Genomic DNA, 12403 nt, shown 5'->3' on the forward strand with positions numbered 1-12403 from the left:
GAATATTAGATATCAAGTAAAACCAACTTTCTTTACTTGAAAGTAATTGCTCCAAAACTACCTCCGATACGGTTGCCCCTCGATACGGTTTTAGCTGCCCATCGGCCTTCAATTCCAACAATTGTCTAACGACTAAAATTATATATTCGCTTTATTTAAATAACTAGATACACGCATGGAAATTCATTAGAACGCATCTGAAACTGAAACTGAATCTGAAACTGATTATTGAATGAATGTACGCGAGTGTTAATGGATGTCGAAGCGATAAACCGGATAAGAGAATGTAATGTATTAGGATATGGTGTGGGTGTCGGATCTGTCTTTAAAATACTGTGGCACCTATGTAACTGCTGCTAGATGTGGAATCCGGGAATGGGTGTTCTATGGAATGTAGTTAGTGAGGATTAGGAGCTGGAACACCCGCTCAATCGGTGTCGTAGTAGGCGTAGTCGTAGCTGGTGTCTTCGTCCGCATGTGGTGGCCGCTTTCCGGCTGGCTTCTCCTTTTCCTTCTTCTCCAGCTGCTGCTCCTTTTTGCTCTTCACGGACTTCTTGGCCGCCAGACTGGGAGCACTAGTGGTTGTGCTGGTGGTTCTTAGAGTCGTTGGTCGCCTGGTGGTGCTAGCTGGTGGGGTTGTCGTTGTAGTTGTGGTGGTTGCGGTGGTAGTACTAGTGCTGCTGGCCTGCGGACTAGATGACGCCAGCTGGGGACTGTACTGTGAGTTATACTGCTGCGAGGTCTTTTCCGCCTTGTAGATGTCCGCCCTCAGCTTGTTGATGCTGGCAGCCCCGAAGTTTAAGGACTGCGCGGTCTTGAAGAGCTCATCCTCGTCGGAGAGATCCGCCTCCTTCTCCCTCTCGCGCTCTCTCTGGTAGACGGACTGCTGCTGACTCTTCAGGTGGCTGTGAGCCTGCTGGAAACCATGGGGCTGCCTGCTGGAGATCGCCGGCGCAATGGTGGTGGAAGTTGAGGTGGAACTGGAGGAACGGTTTCTCAAGAACTTGAACCGGTTGCGGGGGAAGTCGTTCTCATACAACTCTGGGTGGTACTGGCCGTCGTCTTCGTCGACATTGGAGTAGGGGTTGGCAGTGGTTGCCGCCGGAGAGGTCGGAGAAGATAACTTCTTGGTCACCAACTGAGCTGTGGGTCGGTGGGTGAGAAGGGTTGATGGCTCGTAGGGCTTCTTGTAGGTGGTTGGACGGAAGGTGGTCGGCGTGAAGGCTTCCTTGGCCTTGGGCGTGACTGCAGTAGTGGGGTAGTAGGTCTCCCCATCCGCATACCGCTCCGTGGTGGCCTTGTAGGTAATACTACCGCGACTCGTGAAAGATCTGGGCTTGGCACTGGGCGCCGAGAAGGGTGCCGGCTCCTGGGCACCCACCCTGGTCACCTGCGGCTTGTGCCTCTGATAGTGTGGCTCCAATTGGTTGGATTTCTTCGAAACCTGCCCCTGAGCCTGGAACGGTTGCGGCTTAGCCAGGTCAGCGAACTCATTATGATTAATGTAGTTCGATTCCTGTGGCCCCAATTTCTTGCGTACAATCGCCACTGTTGGCTTAGAGCGTGGCTTATCAAAGTCCTGGGCACCCTTTCCTGTAACCTTTGTGGAGGAGGAGAAGGATGGTGGCGGAGTCGTCTTAAACTTGTAGGCTCCATTGTTGGGATTGTAGGTTGTGGGTTGAATTCGTTCCTGGGTGGCAAAGTCGTTGGAACCGAAGCTAAACCGACTGGTTATGCTGCTGCTAGGACGCGGAGTGGTGACCTTCGAGTCCAGGAAGTCCGTGTTGAACGTGGCATGAAGAGTGATCTTCTTCAGGGCTTTTGTGGTCGCCGGCATGGTGGAGGTAGTGGTGCTGGGTCTGGGTCCTCGGGTCGAGGGCGTGACTCGCGGCGTTGTCTTGCGCTGATAGTCGCCCAAGTCATTGGGTTTGGGACGTGACGATGACGAGGAGGGCGTCTCTTCGTCGTACTCCCGTCCTCCGTGTCGGTTAGAGAAGAAGTGCGAGCTGTGGGAACCCTTGAAGATATCATCTACGTCTTCTGCGGATGGGTTAAGGGGAGTTGTGATTAATTTTTGGGCAATGCATCTTTTGGCCTGAGAAGCCATTGTCTAGCTTACGTTTCGAGTCGTCATTGTTGCTGCTGTAATTGTTGTTGTAATTTGTATTGTAGTTGTTGTTGTGGTTGTAATAGCTCCTCTCCGTCGTTGTGGTCGTCGTGGTCGTGCTGGTGCTGCCCAATGTTGATGGTGTATAATAGGTGGAAATGGGTCGCCTGGTGGGTTGCGTGATCTCCAAATTGGGACTGGAGCTGGAACTTGTACCCACGGCGGAGCTGCCACCTGCCTGGGCGTAATTGTGGCGAGGGCGTGACTTTTGATCCACACCGCGGTTGTTGTTGATGTTGTTTTTGTGGTTCTCCTTAGAGCGACGCACATCGCCTAAAATTGAAAAGGCATTAGAGCTCGGTTTGAAATAACTCAATTAAAGCCCAATTTTCTTTCAAGATGGTACTTTAAAGTAATAAGTTAAAAGCATCATCAAATGTATCAAATTACTTGCTAGGTTTAAGATACAAAGCTAACTGGGTCATAACAGATTTATCGAACTTAGCCACACGATGGAATTCATTAAGCTTTTCTTACCAGATTCAGCGCGCTGCAGGTGGAAGGTGGCCTCCTCCTCGTGGGCGGCCTTGCTGTCATCCCCGCCGCGGTAGAGATCGTTCAAATCGCCCTTGTCGTAGAGGGAGGTGGCCTTGTCGCAGTCCACATCCGCCCAATTGGCGCAAATCTGGAGCTCCTGGTCGAAGGCCGTCGTGTTGGGGCAGAGGAAGCGGTAGTCCTGCACCTGTTGGACAAATGGATTAACTCTTCGGTGTAGCAGCTGCCCCCAAAAAGCATCAAGCACCAAAAACAGCACCATTAGATAGGCAGAGCAACATGCAAAATTCAATGTTATAAGTAGGTTCGATTAGGCCAATAAAAAAATAAATAAAATCAAAAGCATTAAGGCCAAGAGCCAGCCACTGGCAGCAGCTGCAAAAGTTGCAAGAGTCACATGAAAAGCTACCCCCTTCCACTTTTTCAAAAACGATATTCTGTTTAGTTAATTAATACAAGTTGACTTAAATGTGGGACAATTTTCACTGAAAGAATTGAAATGAAAATTCTATTAATAATTCTAAATAATTTCTAATAATGTAAGTTAACTTTTTATTGTCTTAGTTTTAATAAGAAACAAATATATTCATTTTTCTTTAAAGATTTCCCATTTCAGTAGAGATACATGCATCCCATTAGCGGCTTCCTTGTTTGGCGACTTTAATGCCACGGCAACAAGAAGCAGTCGCGTTTGCCTGCCGCAAACTTTGGCATTTCCACTTGCCACTTGGCCGCTTGACATTTGCCACATGGCGGGGGAGCCCGTTCCCACCACCCCGCTTCTGTTGGCAAGGTGACAAAGTGAACGTTCTCGATCGGGTTCTCGAATAAACAGTAGGCCAGGCTATTAGGCTCATGTGTAGGCTAGGATGAGTAGACTCATTCAGCCACATACACTCGCAAACGTAACACATAGATTTCTTTATTTAGAAATTTTTTAATATATATATTTTTTTTATTTCTTTGGAAAATGCGGAAAGAGGTTAAGCTGTTTCTGTTCCGAAAGCTCTTCTGGCCGGCCACTCAGTCGCAGCAGAAGGTCAGCGATGCAGCGGTGGCCGAGATGATGGATCAGATCTTTAACTCCGAGCTGGGACCTGTTATCATCTGCGATGAGCGTACGCCAGCAGTGTCGAAGGACACAGAGAACATGGTCAATAGAATCCTGGGCGCGCTCTTTAGTAGCATATACTCTCTGGAGTCCAAGAAGGAGTTGTATGTCACAATAATACACTCTGCGCTGTCGGCAGACACCGACAACTGCCTTAGACATTTAAACGGGTGCCCCGGAAACCCCAGTACCAATGACCACTTCGTGGCCGCACCGGGGGAAGTGCATGCGTATATGCTAGAGGTCATGAGTAGTAAAAAAGATAGCCACTTTGCCTTCACCATTCATGTTCGAGAGTCCAGAAAGTGCTGCGGAACACTGCACTTCCTCCTTTTTCGCAGGTTGGCAAAGAGTACAAACCTGGGGCTCCCTCTGGGCACCCTCTTCCATATACTGGAAGCTCTGGAGAGCTCGTCCAAAACGCACCTGGAGTACCACAACGTTCATTTGACCCGGGTTTTGAAGCAGCTAATAGGCGACTCAAAGAGAACGGTGATGATCAACTATTCGTATGAATCCCTCTGCCGGCCACGGGACTTGGAGGATTGGAAGAGCATGTACATTCAGGAGCGCCTCAAGTACAGCTGCCTCAAAAGAAAGGTACTCGACTCGACTGTGGAAAAGGAACAGATGGAAGAATATTTTGCAAATCTGGAGTCATCCAACATCTTCGAAGACCAGCCGCAGGATGATAAGGTAAAGCAAGATGATCAGAAGAAAGAACTTCAAATCGCAGAGAGCAAAGAAAAGAATGAACTGCAGTCCGAGTTAGAACAGATTAAATTGGCCTCGAAGGCGAGCATTGTAAAATTACAAAAGGTACTTCTCAACATTCAGCAGCTGGAGGAAGGGCACAGTGTCCTGCAGCATCAACTAACGGAGAAGAATTGTGAACTAACCACTACTAACGCAAAGCTACGCCAAACCCGCGAAGAAATAAAAGAACAGAAATGTTTCTTTCAGAAAAAATTGACGGAGTGCTTAACCAGAATTGATGGCCAATGGCGTCAACAGATCTCGGAACTAAAACAGCAAGAAAACCAGCAGCGAAAGCAGCTGTCCGACACTTTTGACGAAATTTGTCGGGAGCTGGAGGCGGCTCAGGCAAGGACGACCGCAGAGAATCCAGATGACAAACCAGTGGGAAGTCGCGAGTGATTCGCACACAGCTTCCCAGAAAAAGCGCCCCTTTAAAGGTCAACCGGTCGCAAACTCCCACAGTCGCTGCCTTCTCAACCCTCCTCATTCGAACTGGTCACGAAGTCGAAGCCATCACAGACACACACATTCCCCGGCTCATCTGTCCGATGCTACTTTGCCATTTAGCTGGGACTCTGCTTTCCGTGATGTCTTCTCTAATCAAGTTCGTTGCCCAAGTCTTTCGGTTTGTAGCGCTGTGATGTCTAGTGTTGCGAGGTGGGCGCGGAAAAGTCTTTCTCTGGGTTAAGCTGACTGGGTTAAGCTAAATTTTCAATAATGTAGACATTCGGACTACCATAATCAAGGTCAAAATTATTTTAATAATATTCGGGTCTATACAAAATTTTTATTTATAAAATGTATAAATTAAAAATAAAGTGCCCGAAATGAAATGTAAGCTTTTCATTACCCGCGACCCTCTGCTGCCTTCGTTCTCAGCCCGTGGCATTTAAACCAAGACTACATTCAGACTTACCCCCACTCCGGGCAACTTGACGCACACGTGGAACATCTGGCATTGGGTCTCCGGATCGGCATAGTAGCCGCCCAGGATTTTGTCGTGGCAGGTGAACTGTGTCTTCGGCATGTTCTGCAGGCTGTACGTGGGCCAGGGTCTGCCGAAGGCCAAGTCATCGTCCTCGTCGAGCAGTTGAGCATTAGCGGATCCAGAGTTGCTCCAAAGTGTCGCCGACGTTATTGCTAGAAAAAAAAGTAAATAAAACAACATAAATCGTGATCTGGTTAGGACTGGTTGCTTGGTCTCCAAATGGCAGACATGGATGGAGTAGAGAAGTGCTGGTGGAACTTGTGTGCTAGAGTGCTGACCTGGTCAAGTGACCTTCGCATCCGCATCACTTTCGCTTACAACTGCGACTGCGTCGAGTGACGAGCTCGTGATTTATGTGTGCCGGAGCACTTGCTCCAAGGCTGAGTTCTGCGAGTGCTCGAGCCGCTTTTTTATTTGCTATTATTTTGTTTTTGGAGCAGCATCGATTGGTATTTTGTGATACCAAAAGACATCATTAACATTGCGGCCAGACAAGCATTCCCACAGCAACCAAAGTGGTCGATCAGCCGTATGTGGTCAGAAACCAAGATCCACATGAGGGTCCGACAATTAAAATGCCAAGTCAATCAATTTTTATGGATTACGTTTGTCGTACTCGTGTTGTACTCGTGTTGGGCATTAAAAGCTCAAAGGCTAATTACCAAATGTATCATTGTGGTCTCTGATCTTCTCTGTTTTTTTCCATTTTGATGTATTTTGTGTTTACATATTTGGTTCTTCAGACAGCGGAAGACGAGCTGTGCTGCGATGCAATTAAGGCAACGGCAATTTGCAACTTCAACACCAATTGCAGAACCCAATGCTGGCCAAGAGCCGGAGTACAAATTGCACTCTAAGGTTGCATAATTCTCCCTCCATTCATCATGGAGGAAAAAACTTGACTCCAAAAAGAAAAACACTTAAAGGAAGCCCCAAAATGCAAAACAAAGAGAAAACCAGCCATCCAGCTGGGGTCGAATAAAAGAAAGACGCTGTGCTACAAACTGGGGACTGTGATTCGCATTTAATTCAAGTGAATTTCAAACTTTACTTTCCTCCCATTGTGTGGCAGTGAACTATGACTGGCCAAAGGCACTGCCTTTGTCCCCCTCGAATCCAGATGGTTCGAATCCAATACCAATTTCAATTGCTCGGTCGGTTGGAGGTGGAATCTCTAATTTGGACAGAGTTCGAATGGACTTAAGTGAGTCTCACACAGCAGTCCCCTTGAGAGCCACCGATTTTGGCTTGGGCGTCGGCCACTTCACTCTCACTCTTCAAAGATAATTTACAGTATGGTAATTATGCTGCTGATGCCCCACTCTTAGCCATAATTGCCATTTCTCAGCCTTGTCTTCATTTTTTTTGGGCCAGCGCCAGTGCTGCGGGGGTTGGCCCGCCAAATTACGCTTGATTACAAATGTGATCGATATGAAACTCATTGAATCCCATTAATTTCTTTAGCGATGAGGCGATGGGCCTTGAACCACCACATTATCTTTGTAAAAAATATATGTGGCGAAAAAAGACCTAATGAGCATGCGATTTTTTGTTTTTTGCCGATATGGGATATTGTATGTTAACACAAAAATCGATATTAAAAAAAGGCTAATCGCAAATGGAGCCTAAAGAAGCAAAGGTTTTTTTTGAATGGTACATGTTAAAGTATTAGAAAGTATAGCCTATAAACGATGTTATATATGTTTTTTAGCTAATTTATACTTTTTTAGGTTTTCAAATGTTTCAAATGATTCAAATGTTTTTTTAAAGGCTTTGGAACTAAGCACTTTCAAAACTGAAAAAAATTAAACAATAAAATTAACAATTAAAGACTAAACGATTTAAAACAATAAAGTATTTAAAATAAAAATATCAGGACATTAGTCTTAAATGACAAAGGCAGACTAAATCAGTATGATTATAAATTAGAGGCTATTATGGGCTGAATACCATATATTGTATCCTATTCTGTATTCCAGTAAAATCCAGCAAATCTAGAAAATTCTCGTATATGCTGAATTCTATTACAAAAGTTACTTACCCAAAAGAAAGGCAATCATTTTATAATCAAGGCTCCACATATCCTTAGACTTTAATTATCCAATATGGGGATGTTATCCAATATGTTAATCCAGAGCAATTAAGCTGAAAGTTAATGTCGATTTTCACATGGATCGCACTGCAAAACAAGATAGGCACAACACAGAAATTTTATTATGGGTATTGGAAGGGTTTTTTAGTTGCAAAACCTCCCAGCTGCACAAGATGTATGTTTCTTTGCCCCGATTCGTTTCTTTTTGTTTGGTTTTTTGTAGGTTTTTTTTGTTTTTCACAAACTCAACACGAAAATCATCACCAACGAGCGATTCATTTCCATGGCGAATATGCCAAAAAAGTTGTCCGTCATGTAGGAAATGAGCGGCAGCGAACAAAATTCTTCAAACTTCGATCGTGTATGTAAATTGCGTACGAAATGTGTTTCGCAAGGTGCGAAAACTACGGAAAACCCATTTAGAAGGTGCAGCGAAACGTTGAGAGCTCGACGGTGGCACCACCGCGGCTGCCTCACTTGGCTGGGCAAACAGCGGAAAAGCACAAAAGTCGCCACAAAAGGCAGAAGAACCACTTGAACTACGAACCGCACGGAGGAGGCTGGCTAAGACGATGGCGGGTTACGGGTTTTGCGGCAGAGCGGGCGCAGCGATGCGCGATCTGTGACTTTATCGTCCACGTTGTCGAAGCGAAATGATTTCTGAAAGCGAAAGGAAACCACTTGGAGCCCATCGCGGTTGCAAGCTTCAAAGGCAGCAGCGTCAATGATGTACAGTGGAATGACGATTTTTTTTTAACATGTTATTGTTACATGTTTTTTCAACAATTCGAAACAAGTTATTTTTTCGAATTCGGTTTCGTATTATTACAAGGTATAGTATTTTAAATGCTCTTTTCATTACAAAAACTTAATATATTTTACAAACTTAAAAAGACTATTTTTGAATATTTCAAATAATGAAAAAACATACTATACTGTAAGCTTAAATTAAGTTTTATTAAAATAAATATAAGTAAAAAAAATGTAAAATATTTATTATTTAGAATTGTATACTTTAACTCATCAGTCTTATGGGAAATAATTTCTTCAGTTTGTAGGTAGCACCCACTGTGCAACGTCTACGTCGGCAGCGCCGCAACCATCATCCAGCTTCGCAGCCATCTTCGTGCCTGCCTCGTGGCCGTGTCTGTGTTTTCGACTTTCCATGTGTTTGTGTTTGTGCTTCTGCTTGATTCTGTTGGCTTTTCGGCTTGGACTCGGTGGCGTATGCTTAACGCAAATTACGCATACGCAGCGTGTGACCATATGACACGTACTTAGCTGCATTGTGTGTGGCAGGAGTCGCTTGCATTCATCACTTACGTCAGCTGGCCGCAGGGCCATCACATGATTATGGGCAAGCACTATCCCACCCCCACCTCAAATCCCAAAAGCTCAATTATATGCACCCGAAATGCACTGGTGGGAAAATAGTTTTGGAATGTTGATGAGCAATTTCTTCTAGATCGATCAGTTTGCGTTTTATAATAAAACTTTTTAATGAAAATTCAAACATATATACGCTAGTATAAGCTTATGCCCTTAAGGTTCTCAATTTCTCCCAGTGCACTCTTCACTGGTTGCATCTTCCGCTTGGTATTATGTCATAGCCATGGCGGGGCTTTGTCATTTGCTGCCCCATCTGCCTCGGCTGCCGCGGCTGCATTTGCTGCTGCTAGTTGTTGTTTGTGCCATGTCGGGGCAAAAGTCGCGATGCCACCGCCAATCCGGTTATGTGTATATGGGTGAGTGTGGCACGGAGCTGGGAGCTGGAACGGCATTTGCTGCAGTGTGGGAATTTACACGCCTGCTACTTGGCCAGCGATCTTAAGCGGATCTTGGGCGTCGCTAGACAGATTTCTTCTATAATATTTATATAGATATTTTTGCGAGGGCTGGATGATGCCCTGAATGCTGGCGAACAACCTCAAGCTGTCACCTGGCAATCTGGCAGCTTGGCATTTCAAAGTTGAGGTTGCCTGCCGGAAAAAAGGCCAATCAACCAGACAAAACCAAAGTCATGCAAAGCAGATGGTTGCCCCCGACTGGCAAAAAATGTCAACAGAGGACGAGCTTGGGTTTAGTACCTGGGTGACTGGATGACTTTCAACCTGAGGTTGAGTCTGAGAGTCAGAGCCGGAGACGGAGCCATCTGCCAAAAAGTTGTGGGAAGTGGCATATGGCCGCCATCTTTCTAATTTGCTGAAATTGTGATTGTGCAAGAGCCGTAAGGCTGTTTGTAATAAATGTTCGCTTTACGATTCCACTCAACTCAAGTTAACTCCTGTGTGTGCCAATGACTCACGCGATCTGTTGCTGGCTAGGTGCCCTCTGCGTGGGAAAGGCCAATAATAAGGAAGTGCCAGCGAAGTCCCCAATGAGCCAACTTTCACACAGCCAAAAAAATGTTTACTTACAAATATAAGACAGAAAATATGACAATCAAAAACTATTCTTAAATTTTTAAAATATAAAACTGCCAAAAATCTCGGATTTCTATTAAGTTCCTAGATAAGTATCTTCTTTAGGAAATATTTTTGTTCAACCAAATGTCACGATCAATACAAGGAAGTGCCTAATGAGTCTATACACACACAGAAATTTCTTTCTAATAGCAGAGTTGATTTAGGGTCATTTGATTTTTAAAATCAAATTATTTCTCTGTGCATAGGTTGATTGTTCAAAAATGCTGTTTGTTCAACACGAATTGGAATTTTGTAGCATTACAAAGCATCTAAAAATATTGAATTCTAATTAGCGATCGCTTACAATTAAATAAACATCAATTCGTATGGCCTCGGACTTCACGCGGACTGACATTGATGAATGTGCTCCAGCCGACAAAGACACGAATTCGATGTACCACCTGGCAGTTACAAGCTAAAAGTACAAGTGGCAGAATATCCATCCATTGCCTGGGTAAATTATTTAATTTTTTAACCATTATGTAAGCTCTAATGCAGTAAAAGTGCCGAAAGCATTTGCACAACGTGTGGGAGCCGCATTCACCAGTAAATGCATTCACCAGCAGTAGCAACCAAAAATTCAATTAAGCTGAAGATGCGCCCGAGCAAGCTCTCGAATCTCGAGATGCAACTCTCGGCTCTTAACTCTGGTTTGGTGGCATTTCCATCCCAATCCCAATCCCATCCAGCAACGCGCCAAAAAATGCCAAAAACCTGGCAGAAGCAGAAGCAACCACTAACGAGTGCCAAGGAGGTGGATTGGGATTGGGAATTGGAATCGCTGCCAGACAGCGAGACAGCCAGCCATCCCAGGTCGTTGAGTAATTGTGCAGCAATGAGCATGGGCTGCCAGCAGATTTTCCCGTTGATAAAGTGCATACTCTTGGAAAACCTTTTGCCGTTGCCAGCCAAGCCGCTCATAATAAGAAATTGCATACACACCACATACAATATTTATATACACATATTGTTGCATTTATACACATATAATTTCGCTGAGATTGGGATTTTTGTGGATTGGGTTTGGGATTGCACGTGGCAAAGACAGCCGCAAATGGAGACGGCAACGCAGCTGTGCAATTTACAGTTTTATGGATGCGACGCCGATGCTTGCGAAATCCCGCGGCTCAACTGTGATTCTCTGGGATCTGGGCAGCGGATCGGATTGGGTCAGTCAGCCAGTTGGACACCCGGACAGGCGGTCAGTGGTCAGTGAACGGACTGGACCGGACCGGGGTGGCTAATTTGACGCATTGCCGTGATGCGGCATTTTTGATTTGAAAATCTGCAAAAACGCAAGCCGAAGTCGTAAAATCCAAACATAAAAATTAATGACTTGGGAAACGAACTTGTTTCCGATCCTACTATAGCCGACAGTTGAAAGTTAATATCGATTGGCATGTTTTAAGGCGCAAAACTTAAGATTTTTTTAGTATACGTGTATTAAAACAAATGACTTAAGAAACGAACTTGAATGGAATTAAATTCCTAACAATTTCTTAAAATTCAATTAATACACATTATATTATTCTCAGTTAACCAAAGACTTAAATTTATAATGTAAACTTTAAAAAGCATAAATTTAAACAGGTTTAAGGCCTGCGCCTATTGACAGTCAATAGATTCAAGCATTCTAAATTGCATTTACTGGCACTCGTAAACCGACTTAAGCTGCCATAAGCTAAGCCAACACACTGCAAGATGCTGCAGTTAAAATTTGCATAAAATGTGCATTAGCCGCCCACCCCCGTTCCGCCGCCATCATCATTATCACCAATGCAGCCACCACCAGAAAGCAACTGCAACCTAGCTTCACCACCACACCACACCACTCAGATCTCATGCCACACCAAGGCGCAACTTGTGCCGAAATCTGCACGACGAAACGTGAGAAAATGTTATAAACGTAGATGTTGCCGTTGCCGTGGCAGTTGCAGTTGCAGTTGCTATGCCATCTACATAGAGGCGAAATAAAAAATAAATAATAAAAAAATATTTGGTAAATTATGGGAAGCCGGTAAAGAATCCAAATCTGCAACTTGCAGATGCTTTTGCTTTTTCATTCGATGTTGGTGTTGCTTTTGCTGCGGAGTCTGTGACTAATTGCATGCCCATACAAATGCACTTTTCGTAATTATTTGCTAGTGGATGTTGGAATATGTGTGAATTATTATGCAGTCGAATCTTCATTGTAATCATGTTAATGAGCTTACGGGTCGGTCGTCTACGTCTTTAAAGCTAGGCGGCGGTGGCGGCGGCATTGTTCGTGATTCTTCTGGCAAGAATATCTGACTCAAATGCCAAATGGCAGAGAAGACTAATGCTG

The 12403-nt window shown here is 44.7% G+C and overlaps 1 protein-coding gene across 2 annotated transcripts; it reads right to left on the reverse strand.

Annotated features, from left to right (window-relative positions):
• Positions 1-31: 31 nt before the first annotated feature.
• On the reverse strand, positions 32-8270 carry LOC108118576 (probable serine/threonine-protein kinase nek3). Of its 2 annotated transcripts, none has more exons than XM_017231335.3 (6): positions 8160-8270; positions 7562-7699; positions 5449-5672; positions 2645-2849; positions 2120-2440; positions 32-2040 (listed from the first exon to the last, which is right to left on the reverse strand). In XM_017231335.3, exons 2-6 carry the CDS (start codon positions 7599-7601, stop codon positions 428-430), a joined length of 2403 nt encoding a protein of 800 aa, XP_017086824.2. In that variant the 5' UTR covers positions 7602-7699; positions 8160-8270; the 3' UTR covers positions 32-427. The 2 variants fall into 2 exon arrangements, with proteins under 2 accessions (XP_017086824.2, XP_017086823.2); XM_017231334.3 differs by having other exon boundaries at positions 2645-2885.
• Positions 8271-12403: the final 4133 nt, after the last annotated feature.

Source organism: Drosophila bipectinata, chromosome 3R, assembly GCF_030179905.1.
Source record: "Drosophila bipectinata strain 14024-0381.07 chromosome 3R, DbipHiC1v2, whole genome shotgun sequence".
Taxonomy (NCBI): Eukaryota; Metazoa; Arthropoda; class Insecta; order Diptera; family Drosophilidae; genus Drosophila; species Drosophila bipectinata.